This window comes from Solanum tuberosum, unplaced genomic scaffold (assembly GCF_000226075.1).
Source record: "Solanum tuberosum cultivar DM 1-3 516 R44 unplaced genomic scaffold, SolTub_3.0 scf00317, whole genome shotgun sequence".
Taxonomy (NCBI): Eukaryota; Viridiplantae; Streptophyta; class Magnoliopsida; order Solanales; family Solanaceae; genus Solanum; species Solanum tuberosum.
In genome coordinates this window covers 58,303-74,926 of record NW_006239259.1, presented here as the reverse complement: position 1 = coordinate 74,926, position 16,624 = coordinate 58,303, and the positions used below count along the sequence as shown (strand labels likewise).

The following is a 16,624-nucleotide window of genomic DNA, read 5'->3' as shown; positions in this document are numbered from 1 at the left end:
AACCTTGCTCGTCGACCTACATCTACATCGTCTCCTGCCGAGGGCACTGACGACGACAGTAAGGAGGAGGATGTTTATATAGACTGCACTCCTTGATTATCTTTTATTGCTTTAGTTTATGAACTCTTTTTTAATTTTGAATCAAATTTTGAATGACTTTATATGTTTTTGTATTGTGATTTAGATATTTTTGAAGATTGATTTAATTTTGTTGTTTTATATCTTGTGTTGGATGTTTAGATTGTATTTTGTTTGATTGGGCTGGTTAAAATTGAATTGAATTGATTTATATTTGCAGGTGGGTAGCAGAAACTGTTAGTTTCTACTATCAAAAATATGCAGAAAAAAGTGACGGACAGAGTGGTTTCGTCCGTCGCTTTTTGCATTATTTTTTTCAAATAAACCCAGAAAAGCAACGGACATGGTCCTTTAGACCGTTGCTTTTTTGGGTTTTTCAAAAAATTAATTTCCAGAAAAGCGACGGACAGGGTCCTTTAGTCTGTCGCTTTTCTGGGATTTTCAAAATTTAAATTTCCAAAACAGCGACGGATTGCGTCGCTTTTTGGAAATTTAAAAAATGAAAATATAAAAAAAAGCGACGTTGTCCGTCGCTTTCCTGAAGAAAAAAAATCAGAAAACGACACAGTCCGTCGCTTTTTTAAAAGCGTCAACCCAAAAAGCGGCGAATATGACTGAGTCGCTTTTCCGTCGAATTTGACCAAAAAAGCGACGCAGACCGTCGTTTTTTCGGCAGTTTTTTAGTAGTGAACCCACCCACCCAATTTTCCCCTTCAAAGGAACCCTAATAATTTTACTCTGTGAAAAGGAAAAATTCAAACTTATTCTTCTTCATTTATTATTATGATTTTTGTTTCCTTTTACTGTCAGTTATTTCAATTCAATTATACTATTTTTGGGAAAAACAAAATTGTTATCTAAAATTACTTATAAAATAACTAAAGAAAAATATAATTAATTATTTTTTCTCATTTTACCTTAACAGTTAATTGTTTTTAGACGTGTAAACAAGATTTGTAAAGTTGCAAAATAATTTTTCAAGGAGTAACTACTAAAACTGTCATTTTATTTGTAATTTCTTGAAGGACATGTAAAAGGAAAAATGGACAACTAATATGAAAAATGAAAACTAACTTAAAAGAAGAAGAGAGGGAGAACCAAAGGAAAAAAAGCTTAAAAGGGAGAGAGGGAGGGGGAGGGGGGGGGGGAGTTTGGGCCCTTTGTTCTAAAAGTACTTTACTCTTTCAGAGCTTATTGGTATATTCTTTTGCCCTTATCTCATTGGCTAAAGGAAAACATTCTGTTAGGATGTTCCTCTACTCTACTTGATTGGTTGTACCTATAAAGATTCAATCCACACAACTAATTGTCTACACTACCTAACACTAACTATATCTCAAGCCATCCCTACACAAAATGGGATGGAGTAAAAGAAAATGTGTTATGGAAATTTCACAGATGACGCAAAAATGTACAGCACAAGAAATCGGGACACAAGTTACAACTGTACAGCAACTAATCTTCTATCCGTTGTATCTCACCCATCATGATGCGATTGCTTGTAACCTTGAAACCAAGAAGAGCAGGATCAATTTGTCTTCCTTTCTTTCCTTTCTTCTTACCACTACGGTGTGTTGCATCGATTGCCTCTGATGCATGTGCTTCCTGAGCTGTTGGCTTCTTAGCATTACTCTTAAGCATGTCACTGAATGATGTCTCTGAAACATCAGCATCACTACAAGATGCAGTTCGTCGAAAGCGCCCGTCTTTCTTTTCAGACGTCATAGCACTGGGAACTTGATTTGCTGCATTACCTCCCGCTTCCCTCTTACCCCCTAGTGACAGAATTCATAAAAGGATGGGTTAGCAATTAGGATGGATAGAATGAGTGTGGTGCAAGGGGATTGGCAATTAACTCTTACAAGCCATAAAGGAAGAGCAGACATCAAATTAGCTACTCCCTCCGTCCCAATTTATGTAACAACCAGGCATGGAGTTCAAGAAGGAAATGAAGACTTTTAAAACTTATGATTTAAATTAAGTCATAGATATTTGTAGCTAGAAATCATCCCATTAAGGGTAAAATGGGAAGTTCAAAGTGTTACTAAAAAGAGAGAGAATCATTATTTTGGACAAACCAAAAAGGAGTATCACATAAATTGGGACACAGGGAGTAGTATATTTCTCACATCTTCAAGGTGCAAAATATCTAGCAAATATAGAAATATCAAGACAAAATAGTAAACAGTGATAGCAACAAAAAGGAGAAAGACATCCTACCTTCAGAAGCCATGGCATCTGAAGGATTTTTGCCTCTCACTAGGCTATCAGAAGTTATCTCCGATAGACCCTCCTGGGTTGAAGAAACGCGCAATACAGGTGGGTGCTTCGGCAAGATGTTATCTGACCTTTTTGATGTCACAGCCATCCTACCCAAATAGAAAAAAAATTCAGATGCATATCAGGAAAGCAAAATCACAACATAATCTTCATTGAGGGAAGGAGCTAGTCCTATATACAGGATGGTAAAACTCTTCTGTGACTTATACAAGAAAAAACACTGATTAAAGAAAATATTAACCATTGAAAGGAAAAAGAAGAGGAACAAAACTTTTTGAGCAAGGAAGAAGTAGCACCATGTAAAAGTTACAATCAGACATATTTGCATAACACGGTTTTACAAGATTAAAACACAACTCGGTGAGTTATCAAAGGCACGCTTAATCCCTGAAGCAAGGCTCAGAACGCGTTGAGCACTTCGCCTTGCTTAATGTGCGGTTCAGTGTCGTGATCAAGGCTCTAAGACATACTTTTCTTTGTGAATGAGCATTTCCTGAAGAGGCGATGCTAAACCATTGATATTTCACTTTATCATAAAAACAAAAATACGACGTATAATTATCAGTAAAATAATGTAGGCAAGTGAAATATCATAGCTAAACGTTCAGTACTCTAAAGCAAAAAAGTTTCTTAGTAAGCCAATCTACTTCTATAACTAGAGTACATTCTTTCTGTAATAGAAACTTGGCAATAAATTCTACACTCCAGGAATTATTAGTGATTTCTTCTTTCAAAGAATTTATATGAATAAAATTGTTGCAGCTACTGAAGCACAAACTTTACTTGATTTCCCAAACTACCAACTACACCCATGAGAATGACATAAATAAAAATAAGTCCTTTCCAGGAAGAAACAGAGATAGCACATACCGTTCCTTAGGAATTTCCTCTGTAGCCGAATCCCTTCTATTACTCTTGTCATTGTAAAAGTCAAGACTTCCACCTGAAGATGATTTAAAAACATTACAATCTTTCAAACAATAAAACCTTCTTTTAATAAGACGATATACAAGCACAGACACACACATATATAAGCATTCAATATAATACACAACATATGTGTGTGTAATTGTGTATATAGAGAGAGGTAACCTCCAGTACCAAGTGAAGTGTGCCTGCTGAGCAAGTTAATTGGCATTTCCCCTTCTACAGTCGGCACACCAGCTTGCCTAACGATACTTTCGCGAGCCTCTAAATGTACCTACAGATAATCATCATGACATGTAAGAGTGTATCTTCATTGCCAACACATATAAGATGTAGGTCTGGAATCTTGTAAATTACCTGAGAGGCTTCATTGATGCTGGAAAAGACAGGTTGAGCTTCAGCTAAAGCTCCAGAATGAGATTTGAAGGGAAATCTCTCACAAGCATCAAGACTATCGGCAATCTCATTTACATGATCTCTCTGTGGTGGAAAACCTGAATTAGAACCATATGACCCAACAGTGATAGCTTGGTTTAGACTCATATCCTGGTCCAAAAGAGGGTTGAATGAACGGTTTGAAGCATTTGTCGTAGAAAAGTGACCGGAGTGAAAGCCCCTCTCAAACAAAATCCCTCTGGTCATTTCTGCTTGATCAGTTGACTGCTGACCAGATTTTTGCTGGAGCAGTTCCATAAGTAATCGCTTTGAACTGTCATCATTAGCACCAGCTGACATCCACATACTTTGATCTTCAGAAGCCCTTTTGACATCAAAATCCCTTCTTTGTCTCTCACCATTGAGATGTAGTTGCTGCATCCTAGTTTCCATCCAATCAGCTGGTAACTGACCATTTCTTTCAGACCAATGATTTTCCATTGTATCTCCATTTGGAGCATGAAACTGATTTGAAAATAGAGGACGGTGAGGAGATTGCAAGTGGATGCCAGTCGAGAAACCAGGCATGTGACCAGCTGAGTGCATTCTTGAATTTGGATCTTGCATTTCTAAACCTTGTGCGCGCACTAGAGGATTTATGGCATCCAAATTAACACCAGGACCACCACCAGGTACTGACATCGTCCGTTCCAAAGGCAGAAATCCAGTGTCATAGAGACCCCGCTGAAGTCTATCCTGCATTGACAAATTCCTTTCCAGATGACTAACATGCTCTTCCGGAGGGGGTATCTGTTGCTGTTGGTAAATATCTAATGGACCAAATCCAGAGTTTGCACGACGAGCAACACCTGGATTTCTTAGATACTGACCAGTTTCATCAGCAGGCCAGACAGCGCCAATCTGTCTGTCTTCCTCCATTTCCAAACGTTGTCTTAACCTCTCATGTGCTTGTTCTTGTTGAAGGGCTTGATGCTCCAAAGGGTGCAACTGTCCATGTTTTGCCCGTGATAGGAGCTCCATTAAATCACTTTGAGGCCCTTGATGTGGTATTTGACCAAACTTTGCTTGAATGAGATGCTCAATAGATGGTTCAGCATGTCTTGGTGGAAGATGTGGACGCTGTTGCAGTTCACTCAGAATTTGTTGCTCTATCAACACCTGCTCCAGAGCACTGCTATGCCTAATAGCATCAAGACGTGATTGTGTGTAACTTGGTTCACGTACTTGTCTCTGCAATAATTGTTCAAGAACCAGCTGCCTAGCATGGGACTCTTGTTCTTTCATTAGCATTTGCTGTTGATGGAACTGTTGTTGTTGCTGCAGTTGTTGAAGCTGCAACTGTCTCTGCTGTTGCAGCTGAAGCGCCATAAAGTGTTCCAGATCCTGCCCAGTCTGACTCGCCAACTGTGGTTGGTGTATTGAATTATGATTTGTGCCACGTTCCATCATAGCTTCATTTAAGTGACTATTATGAGAGGATATCAAATTATGAGGATGCTGTTGCTGAAGTTGTTGGGAAAACAGCTTGTCTGCCAACTCAAACCGGTTCAGTTCATGGTCCTGGTGCAACAAGCGGCTGGCATCCATAGCATCTTGATATATGTTGGGTTCAGATCCAGCATTTCTTCTATAAGCATCAGTCCATGTCTCCAGAGCAGAGGTTGAGTCCGTCTTGGCACCAAATGGCCCAACCCTTGCAGCACCAGAGTTTAGAACTTGATCCTGGCCACTTCCTCTAAAAGGAACATCTGAGATAGGACCACTCTTTCCTGCAGTGCCTTCAAGCTCTGACCATAATAAGCCAAGTGGGTGCAATGTCTGTTCATGATTTGGAACTCCACCCTCACACATTGCGCTTGGAGTTGCACGGTGGATATTTGAAGGATCAGTAAGGCCTGTGGAAGTTTTTCCAATAGCATTGCCACTGCTTCCAGGTCTTCCGGGAAACACAATTTCTGCAAATATAGATGGAAACTTAAAAATTAAATAGCAAAATAACAGATAAAGGTCAACCACACTAAATATCAATGGCCATGACCTTAATGGCCTATATGCAGGGAAAGAGGCTAGATTCCCACCTCCAAAGCCACAGGAGGCTATGCATTCAGATAAACAATAAGGATCCAAGCTAAAAATGCTAACTCACCTTCATCTTGAGCAACAAAATTGTTAAAGTCTTCACTATGTGAATATGGAGGTTTAAATTGACGAGCTGGATGATCAGGTATTGACTGAATACGATGTCCACCAAGGCCATCAAAATCAGATGGCGGCCAGCTCGAGCCATCAAAGGCAGCAGAACCAACCATCTCAGAAACAGAAGCTGAGCTACGTAAACCAGAATCCAACTTCCCCTCTAGTACAGCAGATGGTTCTGCCTGGGAAAGATTGGTGTTACCATCATGCTCATGTTCAAATTTCAAATGCGGCATTACATCACAAAGTTCAAAGAAAGGTGAATCTTCAGGGGCATCTTCCAAGCGAACTAGTAAGTCCATACCAAAAAATCCCTGATCAAACCATGAAATGATGTCAGCTCCGAGAAATGGCCCCTGGATTTCGCCCTGAGGATCACGATAGTACAAACTCAACTCCTCTGGTGGAATACCCCTTCCTAGAAGGTTGTTCCAATAAATTTCAGAAGAGGACTTCACAAATACAGAATTTGAATCATCAGACACCTTCAAACTGCCATCAAAAGCAACATGTTGATTGTTCTCAAAGATAGGTGTCCTGGTTACTCCGGAATCTGGTAAGCTCTGCACAGAAATATCAGATTGGGACCCACTAATGTAGTTAAGGCAGTCACTATTGTCAGTTCTCTTCCTGGTAAACAAACTTCCATCTGCAGCAATAGCTTCAGAAACATTGTCTTTCAGTCCTACATGATTATCTCCTCCTGAATCACAAACAAGTTCCTTTGTCAGAAGTCAACAGAAAAATCAACCTTGATGAGAAGAGCTGATTTAAATAGAGGTAATAATTTACTCACCATCAAACTTGACCTTGACACCGTTCTCGTAAACAAAGCTATAGGTATTGGCTTCTTCAACACCTATTGAAGTTTTCAATAACCTATCAACTGTCTCTTCAGTGACATCAGCGAAGGGAGCACCCATTTTTGTATTGTTGGGCTCTGTATCCCCTGTTTCTGGAAGATATAAAAGCAAATTCAGAGAGAATCTCTTATCATACTCCAACAAAAAGACAAAGGATAGGGATGGGAGTAGCAGTCAGTACCGCATCCAGACATAGTGTTCAAGAAACAATTACCTGTGACATTATCCATTGATTGACCCTTTCTAAAAGAATTGTGAGAAACACCACCACCGGTAATTTTACCCTTCCATATATCATTGAGAACAGCCTATAATAAGATTGATCAAGCAACTTTATGGTATCAAATATTTTTTGAACACTTAGAAAACCTACAATTCTGAACAAATGAAGTAATTGATGTAGCTCACCTCTTCCTCAGCATCAGGAACAACAAAAGCTAATGGTTCAATAGCAATTACTTGAGTAACTGGGGGAGCTTCTTCCATATTTTCAGGCATGCTACAAAGAGATGAGCCAAGCTTTTGCCTGCGGTATATGTCAAGAGTTTTCCCCCGTGGATAACTGAATATGCCAGTCGAGATTCTTGATTTTCCAGCGACAGAATTCTCAAATGGTGAAGCACCAATTGCACCCCCAGAGGAAGGTCTTATAATAGTCCCAGTAGACCTCCCACGACCCAAGTTAAATCCCACATTTGACCCTTCTACTTTTCCTCTCTCCTGTCCAAAACCTGGAGCAGCTCGATAGGAACTTGGAGCTGCAGAGTTGCCCTCCATTTTATAGCGTGGACGCCACTTGTCCCGAGAATCTGACTCCCGTTCTGAGACAGTACGGTTAGCCACAAATGTTTGACCATCATTATGAACATCTTCCTTATCTACATCTATCCTTTTCTCACTGCGATTTTCTTTCTCTTTGTCATCAGGACCCCACCTAGAAGACCACTTGATATCACGCCTTGTATCAAGCCCAGAATTGCGGTTATTAACATCATGCTCAGCACGGCGATCGGTTTTCCTTCGTTCTCTCCGACCAAGCAAGCCAGTTTCCCTTTCTTCCTCACGCCACCGGCGACTGCTCTCAGTCTCCACTGTCGTTCTTCTCCAATCCTTCTTGTCGTCAGGTACATCTGTACGCCAAGCCTCCTTCTGACTTGAATCAACAGAACTTCCAAGTGACAGAGAGCTTGGTGGACGCGGTTCCTATGATGAATAAAACCCAGTAGAAAACATTTTACTAGAAACTTCAAGCAGTATAAAAGAAATATGGGCATGTGTAACATCTGAACATCTGGCACTTTGAGATATATATATATAGAGAGAGGGGAATGGAAATCCAAATCTCAAAAAGATTACAGGCAAATAAAGCAAAAGTTTCTTCAGTTCTGCTTAACATTGCAACAGAAATTGGTAACAGACACTTCAAGAATTTCATACGTATAAAGTCTAGGAGGAAATAAATCAAGTTCGAAACCCCTTGCCAGCGAAAGCAAGGGGTTTGCCTTCTGGGTCGAGCTCGTCGCACCAGGCTTGCCTAGTGGGAATGGAAATCCAAATCTCAAAAAGATTACAGGCAAATAAAGCAAAATTTTCTTCAGTTCTGCTCAACATTGCAACAGAAATCGGTAACAGACACTTCAAGAATTTCATACGTATAAAGTCTAGGAGGAAATAATGCTACAACGTGACCGAACTCAGTTGAAGTTTGAAGGAAAAGTGTTTTTGGGGTGTTTCAAGGTATCTTTTTTTGTTTAGATCAATAAGAGGAGCTTGGATCGACAGTGACTTTCTAAATCTCAGTTTTAAGACGTAGATCTGTTATGAATCCACAAGTAATGGACGACATGCATGACAGAAGTATTTCCTCTGTGGTCATGGGCGGTAAATACCATATAAAATCACAGGATTAACAAACAAAAACTTTTATGCTTAGTGTGATCCTTCAAAGGGGTGAAATTTTCCGTCTTAAGCAGACCACACACACTTAGTCAACACATATGGGTACTAAAACATCAAAGTCAATATCTTTGTTATGTCTAATATGGTTAAATGCCGACACGACAAGATTTCACGAAGACTGTCTAATTCAACAAGAAAACACTTCATTCTCAAGGGTTCCCTATATTTATACTTAGAAAGGGGAATCTCCGGATGGAACAAACCAATTCCTTTTTAGTTTTGACTAATAAGTACAATTCATCATACCATGCAAAGCGAAGCCCGGTATTTAAGTGGAGAAGGGTAGAGGGGCAGGCCCATTATCCACTGAGTTTAGAAGGCTGTGATTGGTCCAAAGGGCGGGTCACAGATCGATTTCTCGGTTATCAAGGGAAAAAAAAATACAATTCATCATACCATACAGAAAGCAAGTAAAAATTCTCAATCATGTACAAAAAAACATTTTTATAGTTGACAATGACTTTATATGATCTATTGAGTTTGAGATGATGTTGTAACTGCAGGAGGGAGGGGCTATTATACATCCATATCGCGACTGGTCAGACGAGAATTTGTCTCAAACTGCAAACCATCTCTCAAGTATTCCAAATAATAAGAGACTAAAATAAGTATAAGACGATAATGCCAGAAAAGCAGATCTTAGGGTCAAAAAATAACTGTCAAGTTTTGAATTCTACTTATGAGTATAGTTTGTATGATGGAATTATCCATTGATGAGTATAAATCAGCTAGTCTAAAAAGTAAGCAAACTCACCATCTTTGTATCACTTGGTTTAACATAAAGCCACTGTGGAGACAAAGGAATGCTGCTGTCCACCATTGCTTGATCTAAAGCAAGGTCAAGGAGAATTACAAGAGAATGTAAAAAGTATATATCAGAAGAAGATCCAGAGTCCGCATGTAATCAAAAATTTAAAAAAAATGAAAGAGAAATACCTTTGGAAATATCAAGCTGGCCCATGAAAGGCTTGTTGTCATCATTACCTGCAAGCAGATGTTTGTTAGCAACTGTAAAACATGACAAAGTGGGAGCAAAAGTAAATAAATAAATAAGAAAATCTAGTTGCAGCTACTTGTAGATCCAAACACTAGAAGAAGGTGAGAAAATCAACAACTTCCTAGTGTAAAATAAATGTTGACAAGCATCAATCCCTCGTCAATTAAGATTGACCAGAAGACTGGCCGCTACAGTGTATTTTAGTTGGCAATAGAACAATTGGATAGACTGAAATGTCAAAGAAAGCAAATCCAGAGAACCAAATACAGATAAAGAGGATACCTGATCTGAAGCCCTAGAATTTACTAAATTGAAGATTCAAAAATAAGCCCTAAACTAATTGTAAATCAAAATTAAAGAAACTATAGAGCACCTTTGGACTGATCGGAAGTCTTAGAGGAAAGAAGATCGTCAGGAAGATCAAGATTTCCTTCTGCCATGGCCTTGTCGAGATAGAGGATCGATACAGAAAAATCAATCGGAGAAAAAGGGGAGAGAGTGAAATGGAAGAGTCAAATGAGAGTGAATGTGGGTTTGAGGACCGAAGCACAAGCCAGAGAGAGTTTTAGGGTTCCGAGAGCTATTGATGAGAACTGTTGCAGAGAGAAAGAGAGAGATGCGCGAGTCGGGAACAGGTGACGGAGAAGAAAAGGCTGAGGGTTTGGGTGGTCACTAGAGCCAAATCATCTTCTCGAAAACCAAAAATTAAAATAAACTAATTTTTAGACAAAATTATCCTTATGCACTTAATAATACCAATAACTTAAAATTACAATCCTAATTTTTAGACAAAATTATCCTTTTTAACTCTGTTTTGGTCATTCAAATAAATTCTTTAAATTTACTTTACCACAATATACTCTTATGGTAACAATACATTCACCTCGAGTCCGATGTACAAGTAGTTGTGTGTATTAGATCGGGTACCACATTGATATGATACATGAACACCAACATAATTAAAAACTTTTTATATAACATTGTACAATAGTGAGATTAGTAGGGTATATGAACTCCTTGGTCATGCGACTGTTTGATGATCTAAGTAAAATTATTGTAAGACATTGGTATGTCCAAGGTTACTAGCATGTTTGAAATACATGTCTATCTTATTTGACTAGGTGTAAAACAAAAATTTCTTTTGAAATTCCTAAGGGTAAGGGGTTCTTATTTCCATTTCAAGAAGGTTTTTACGCACTTGAAATGTCCGCTAACACGTAATTATCCAACGACTTGAAAACTTTATGACTAACTTTGGAAAAATATTTAAAGGAAAATATATTTAAAGTTATTTAGAAAACATAATAATTTAAGATACTTGAAATAATTTAAAGAGAAAGTTTTTGTCAAAAAATGACTAAGTAAAGAAAGACAATTAAATAAAATCACTTAAATAGAAAAATTACATTATACCAAAAGATGATTTGTCGATTTAATTAAGTTAATCTAAAAGTATAAGTTGAAATTAAATACAATCAAAAGAAATATCTATATATAATAAGCTACAATGCAAAGATTTTTATAGTATTTAGTTACATTGTAACTATCTTGTTAGCTTTCAACCAAAAGGAGTACTTCTTTTAAATAATAAATATCCCAAAGTATTTCTTTCCCTGTTGATTAATGGAAAAAAAAATAGAACAAAAGGAGAAGAAGTGGGTGGGGTTGGTTTAGAAGAAGTGGGGTAGTTTATTTATAGGATAGTTGTAATCCAGTAAGAAGTCATTCATTATGAGAAGTTAATAAATCGTTGATAAGAAGTTGTCATCAATTTGAAATTCAAAAATCATCAATCAGATAAGGATTAGGATCAATTCAAATTAAAAAATAAAAAATAAAAAAATATAGTTTTTGTATATTTTTAATATTTTTGAATTTTTCTGGGGGAATTTTATTTTGAAAATTGATACCCGGAAAAGAATTTTATGTGTGACTGTCATTTGAAACATTTCTGAAAAAATATTAATATTATTATTATTATTATTATTAGTTAAGTTTGTAATTTTTATTTTATAATAATTTAAAATTTGAAATTATTCCTTAAAATTATCCACTAATTGAATTGTTCCTTAAAATTATCCACTGACTAACGTGGAGCAATATTTTTTATTTTTAAAAAAAAAAAATTAAAATTAATAATCATACTCATGTTCTGCAATGTTTATTTTTTGTTTTTCAGATTTAGAAAGTTAAATTTTTAGTTATTATCTTATATAAATTTTGAAAATTATAAAATGATTATATCACGTTAATTTTAAGTAATCTTTTAATAAATAAATTTAATATTTTAATTTCGAATTTAAGATAATTACAAAAAGTTGATTTTATTATTTAACCCTATTACATGTAATTAATAATTTTGATTATTTAAAAATCCTAATTTTTGTGATGCTGACATGTGTCGTTCTAATTCTAATTATTGGCATATGTCTATATTTATTTATTTAACTATTATTTATTATTAATTATTTAAAATACTGAAAATTTGTGGTGTTGACATGTGTCATTTTTTCTTCTCCTTTTATATATAGATAGATTTTGGTCATTCAAATAAATTCTTTAAATTTACTTACCACAATATGCTCTTATGGTAACAATACATTCGCCTCAGTCCGATGTACAAGTAGTTGTGTGTATTAGATCGGGTACCACATTGATACGATACATGAACACCAACATAATTAAAAACTTTTTATCATGTGTGTACATATGAGATTGATAGATTATATAACATTGTACAATAGTGAGATTAGTAGGGTATATGAACTCCTTGGTCATGCGACTATTTGATGATCCTAAGTAAAATTATTGTGAGACACTAGTATGTCCAAGGTTACTAGCGTGTTTGAAATACATGTCCATTTTATTTGACTAGGTGTAAAACAAAAAATTCTTTTGAAATTCCTAAGGGTAGGGGTTCTTATTTCCATTTCAAGAAGGTTTTACGTACTTGAAATGTCTGCTAACATGCAATTATCCAACGACTTGAAAACTTTATGACTAACTTTGGAAAAATATTTGAAGGAAAATATATTTAAAGTCATTTAGAAAACATAATAATTTAAGATACTTGAAATAATTTAAAGAGAGTTTTGTCAAAAAAAATGACTAAGTACAGAAAGACAATTAAATAAATCACTTAAATAGAAAAATTCATTATACCAAAAGATGATTTGTCGATTTAATTAAGTTAATCTAAAAGTATAAGTTGGAATTAAATACAATCAAAAGAAATATACAATAATAAGAGAGAGATAAATTTGGGCTTCTGTCTCAATTCAGAGTATTGGGCTAACAAGTTCATTCTATCTTTCTGTCTTAATTCTAAGTAATTCAGTCTTTTAAGATACTTCATTTTGGGCCTAGCCCAATTTTGTTGTGTCATTATGTATATAATTACTATATACTTGTTGTATATATTGTATATTGGACGTATATTGATTGTATGCAACGCTTGTTTATGTATATTAGCTTATGTTTGCCTTGTATGTCAGTTTCTGTTTTCCCATACAAACACGAGGCCGACTCGATAAAGAAAATTAAGATTCTATGACTCAACTCGAAAATGTAAAGAAAAAAAGAAGTCCACAAGACACTCGGATAGACATCACATGCAAACAAGAGGATATAGATTAACATATAATTCAACTAAAATAAACAAAGAAAATAATAAAAGACATGTTGAAAGCACACAATGTTAAGAGAGTAATTGAAAGAGAGCAATGATCATTCGATCCATAATGAAGTAACATGGCAACTGGTAACATGCATATACGTAAAAAAAAATAGAGGAAAAAGAGCAAAATTGGTCATTATCATATATTCAAGTAACTAAAAGACATGGAATTAACACACACACATATATATATACTAGATGAGTATTGCCCGTGCTATGCACGGACCCAACAACATGAATTTTGATGTCATTTATTTGTGTCTAATCTTGCGTTCACATATGTGTTGACTCTAAACAATCATAAATTTTTAAGATTAATCATAAGCTCACAAGCATTGAAATAGTTACTTTTCTAATACTTCCTTTAATATACTTGCAAAATCAAATCCAAGCTTATGTCTCATTAGTTCCTATCCACCATCCTGTGATACATGATCAACAAGATGTATTTCTACCACTGTTCGTACTTTGCACCATGGACACATAAATCACATATCGGTAATGCAAATATCGTCCATTGCCAGAAATATTCCGTTGCTTTGTAATTTACAAATAGTTGCTTGCCCTATTCCAAAAAGTGAATAAGAGGTTAAACATTTTGAAATAGAAAGCATTAAACCGATTAAAATTCAAAGGGACATTTTAAAAATACTATGGTAGAAAGAGAACATTTGTGTGTGAGAGAGAGACAGGAAGCGAGACAACTTATTAACTCAAATCAAGAAGCAGTGAAAACAAAATCTACTTATATGCCCAATAGTCAAGTTCTACTCCTTTAGAGGGGACTCAAGGAGGGCACAAAGTCAATAAAGGCCAAAAATCATCACTACAATCTAAGTATACATCGAAAATTTGATTCTTTCTCAAACCAATATAGGATCCTTTCATCATTTAAGAATAAACCAATTACCAATTCCTTACTCTCTTTTTTCTTTGATAAGCCAATGATGACAAGCAACAACTATATGTAGATGCCAGAAATTAATGCAAACAATGTACAAAAATAATTGATCACACATTGAGTTCCTTATAGTATCACATGTTGCAACCAAATTGACACAAAACAGTTGATGAAAACAAGCATGTTCAGGAATCAATTAAAGAAGAGACCATCATTGCCATTCCCTCAGTGGCTATTTGATAATGGTCCATCTTAGATGTCTCAAAATAAATAAAAACAAGCTATGTAAGCACACCATACAATATTGAGTTGTTTGGTGTTAAAGAATGATGCAGACAATAAGAACAAACCATGATTTTCTAGAGTAGTAGATGAGTATGATGTCAATTCCTCACTCGTGCTTTTATCAACATTAAAAATCGTACCAAGTGATTCATCTTGCACATATTCCACTGTTGAAATGACAGTTTTAAGAAAGTCTATCAGAATAATAAAGGTACCAAGAAAATCATGGATTGTCATTATACATTGGAAAAAGATCCAGAGATAATTTCTCGAAAAGTTATTCCACTATATGAACTACCTTCCAAGAGACATCCACCTATGTGATTGTTAGGCTCTTTATTAGGATATCGTCTTTTGTTTGTTGAAGTAATTTTTGGCAAGCTACCCAACCTAAGCATTCTTTCTTCACAGCAACCTTCTGTATCCAGACTTGAGAGAGCACGGTTACCATTGAAATCACAGGCAACTGCTTCAATGCCTACATGGTTCATCACCGGTCTCCTTCGAGTTTATATCGGTTCCTAGTACACCTTAAATGAATACTAACAAACAAAATTCAAATAAAAATGTGAAATTGAAATTAATTCACAAATACAAAGGAGTGATCTTACACTTTCTTTTTTCTTTTTAGGCAAAATCAACCAGTAAGATATCACTAATTTGATACACCAAAGAACTTGCTTAATTAGACACAAATTAGTTATGTAGACCAACAATAATCCACTTCTCACGAAGAGGAAAATCTATATTTTCCAATTCTTTGTTTGCTTAAGTATAAGGAACACACCAGTCAGTCTTTAAACAACCGCCTTTAGTCATCAATCTCATTTTTTCAAGTTCGAGAAAATTTCATGTAGTTAATACTTATTAGACTTGCATATAACCTTTCTCGTAAATTAGAAGTGTGCAATAACACTAAAAGCATAAACAAGATCAACTTAGAACCTTAATTGCGCGGACTCTTCACTTTTGATGCCGCACCCATGTCGAATTCACCAAAAATACACTACTTTTGGTGAATCCGACACGCACCCGTTGACATTTTTGAAGAGTCCGAGCAACATAGCTTAGAACACAAGTTGTGTCTACTTTTTTCTTTTTTCTTTTGAAAAAAGTAATAAATCCACCAGCAAAAGAAGCAAAATAACACACCCATATACAAGAAGTATATCAAATGTAGACAACCTTACAAAAGATATATTTTTTATGAATAAATCCGATCTTCTATACATATATAAGAAACTTGTGAGTGCACAAAAAATAGATAAGGGATGAGAAACTATTCTTTAAGTGTGCAAAATTCTTCTCTACTTCATTAAGAACTTTGTCAACATAGTGATAAAGGAGCAACAATCTCATGTTTTGCATTGTTTCCCCGTCTTCTAAAAGTCCAGCTAAACATTGTTTCTTTCACACTACTTGACATCACCAACCCTTCACCATAGATTCAAATATTTCCCTTTCTAAAACCAAATTAAGTATAAAGGTGAAAAGTATAGAGATGGTACTTACTGGAATAATTGCATCTGCTATCTAGAGTCCGTAATGTTCTTAAGCTGTGATCCTCAGTTTCTCAGCTGCTTATTCAATCAGAATTTTTGTACGATAAACCATTTTTTTCACAAACTGGAAAAACTTTTTCTCATATACCTTTGGAGTTACTTGTGAAGACTTCCATAATATTGCAGCACAAGCTTCAAGACTGGTCAAAGAAGCATGGACGTTAAACTATAGAAAAGATCAAGATATTTAAGGAAACAATGCAAGAAGTGTTAAAACAACAACTACAAAATCCATGCCTCAACATATGTACAATGTGTCCGCATTTTTAAGCTAACACAACATGTTTTTGGTTTATATAGTAAGTTGAGAGTTTATATATTGCTTATATCTCTGCAGGCACAAAAAATATATTTGAACTTGAACTTCTTATTCTTCAGACTGTCACATGCATGATAAGTAGTAAAATAAATTTATGGAAGAAGTACAAATGAACCAAACTTACCTAGCAACATAAAATGCTGAGTTTTCCAACATTAACCACTTATTTGCACATCCAATGGCAA

General features: G+C 35.6%; 2 protein-coding genes across 5 annotated transcripts; both read right to left on the bottom strand.

The window, feature by feature from the left end:
- Window positions 1-1,241: 1,241 nt before the first annotated feature.
- LOC102596709 (uncharacterized) lies at window positions 1,242-10,406 on the bottom strand. 4 transcript variants are annotated; one of them, XM_006360849.2, is made up of 12 exons: window positions 10,070-10,406; window positions 9,636-9,683; window positions 9,454-9,527; window positions 7,149-7,943; window positions 6,955-7,048; window positions 6,674-6,832; window positions 5,828-6,580; window positions 3,643-5,636; window positions 3,451-3,559; window positions 3,229-3,301; window positions 2,299-2,447; window positions 1,242-1,853 (listed from the first exon to the last, which is right to left on the bottom strand). In XM_006360849.2, exons 1-12 carry the CDS (start codon window positions 10,134-10,136, stop codon window positions 1,534-1,536), a joined length of 4,635 nt encoding a protein of 1,544 aa, XP_006360911.1. In that variant the 5' UTR covers window positions 10,137-10,406; the 3' UTR covers window positions 1,242-1,533. The 4 variants fall into 4 exon arrangements, with proteins under 4 accessions (XP_006360911.1, XP_006360913.1, XP_006360912.1 ...); XM_006360851.2 differs by having other exon boundaries at window positions 3,460-3,559; XM_006360850.2 differs by having other exon boundaries at window positions 6,674-6,826.
- A 3,417-nt stretch (window positions 10,407-13,823) lies between these two features.
- Window positions 13,824-15,094, bottom strand: LOC107063325 (uncharacterized). The gene is made up of 4 exons (XM_015315039.1): window positions 14,857-15,094; window positions 14,574-14,725; window positions 14,283-14,333; window positions 13,824-13,937 (listed from the first exon to the last, which is right to left on the bottom strand). The coding sequence occupies exons 1-4, from the start codon at window positions 15,047-15,049 to the stop codon at window positions 13,824-13,826; spliced, it is 510 nt and encodes a 169-aa protein (XP_015170525.1). The 5' UTR covers window positions 15,050-15,094.
- Window positions 15,095-16,624: the final 1,530 nt, after the last annotated feature.

Bases quoted from the DNA above. Each gene is read 5' to 3' on its own strand.
- LOC102596709 (XM_006360849.2), bottom strand. From the start codon at position 10,136: ATGGCAGAAGGAAATCTTGATCTTCCTGACGATCTTCTTTCCTCTAAG. The intron at 7,944-9,453 runs GTGAGTTTGCTT...TATTCATCATAG, and splicing joins AACCAAGTGATACAAAGATG to GAACCGCGTCCACCAAGCTC. The intron at 3,302-3,450 runs GTTACCTCTCTC...AATCATCTTCAG, and splicing joins CACTTCACTTGGTACTGGAG to GTGGAAGTCTTGACTTTTAC.
- LOC107063325 (XM_015315039.1), bottom strand. From the start codon at position 15,049: ATGAACCATGTAGGCATTGAAGCAGTTGCCTGTGATTTCAATGGTAAC. The intron at 14,726-14,856 runs GTAGTTCATATA...TCATTTCAACAG, and splicing joins AGGTGGATGTCTCTTGGAAG to TGGAATATGTGCAAGATGAA. The intron at 14,334-14,573 runs GTATGGTGTGCT...ATCTACATATAG, and splicing joins ACACCAAACAACTCAATATT to TTGTTGCTTGTCATCATTGG.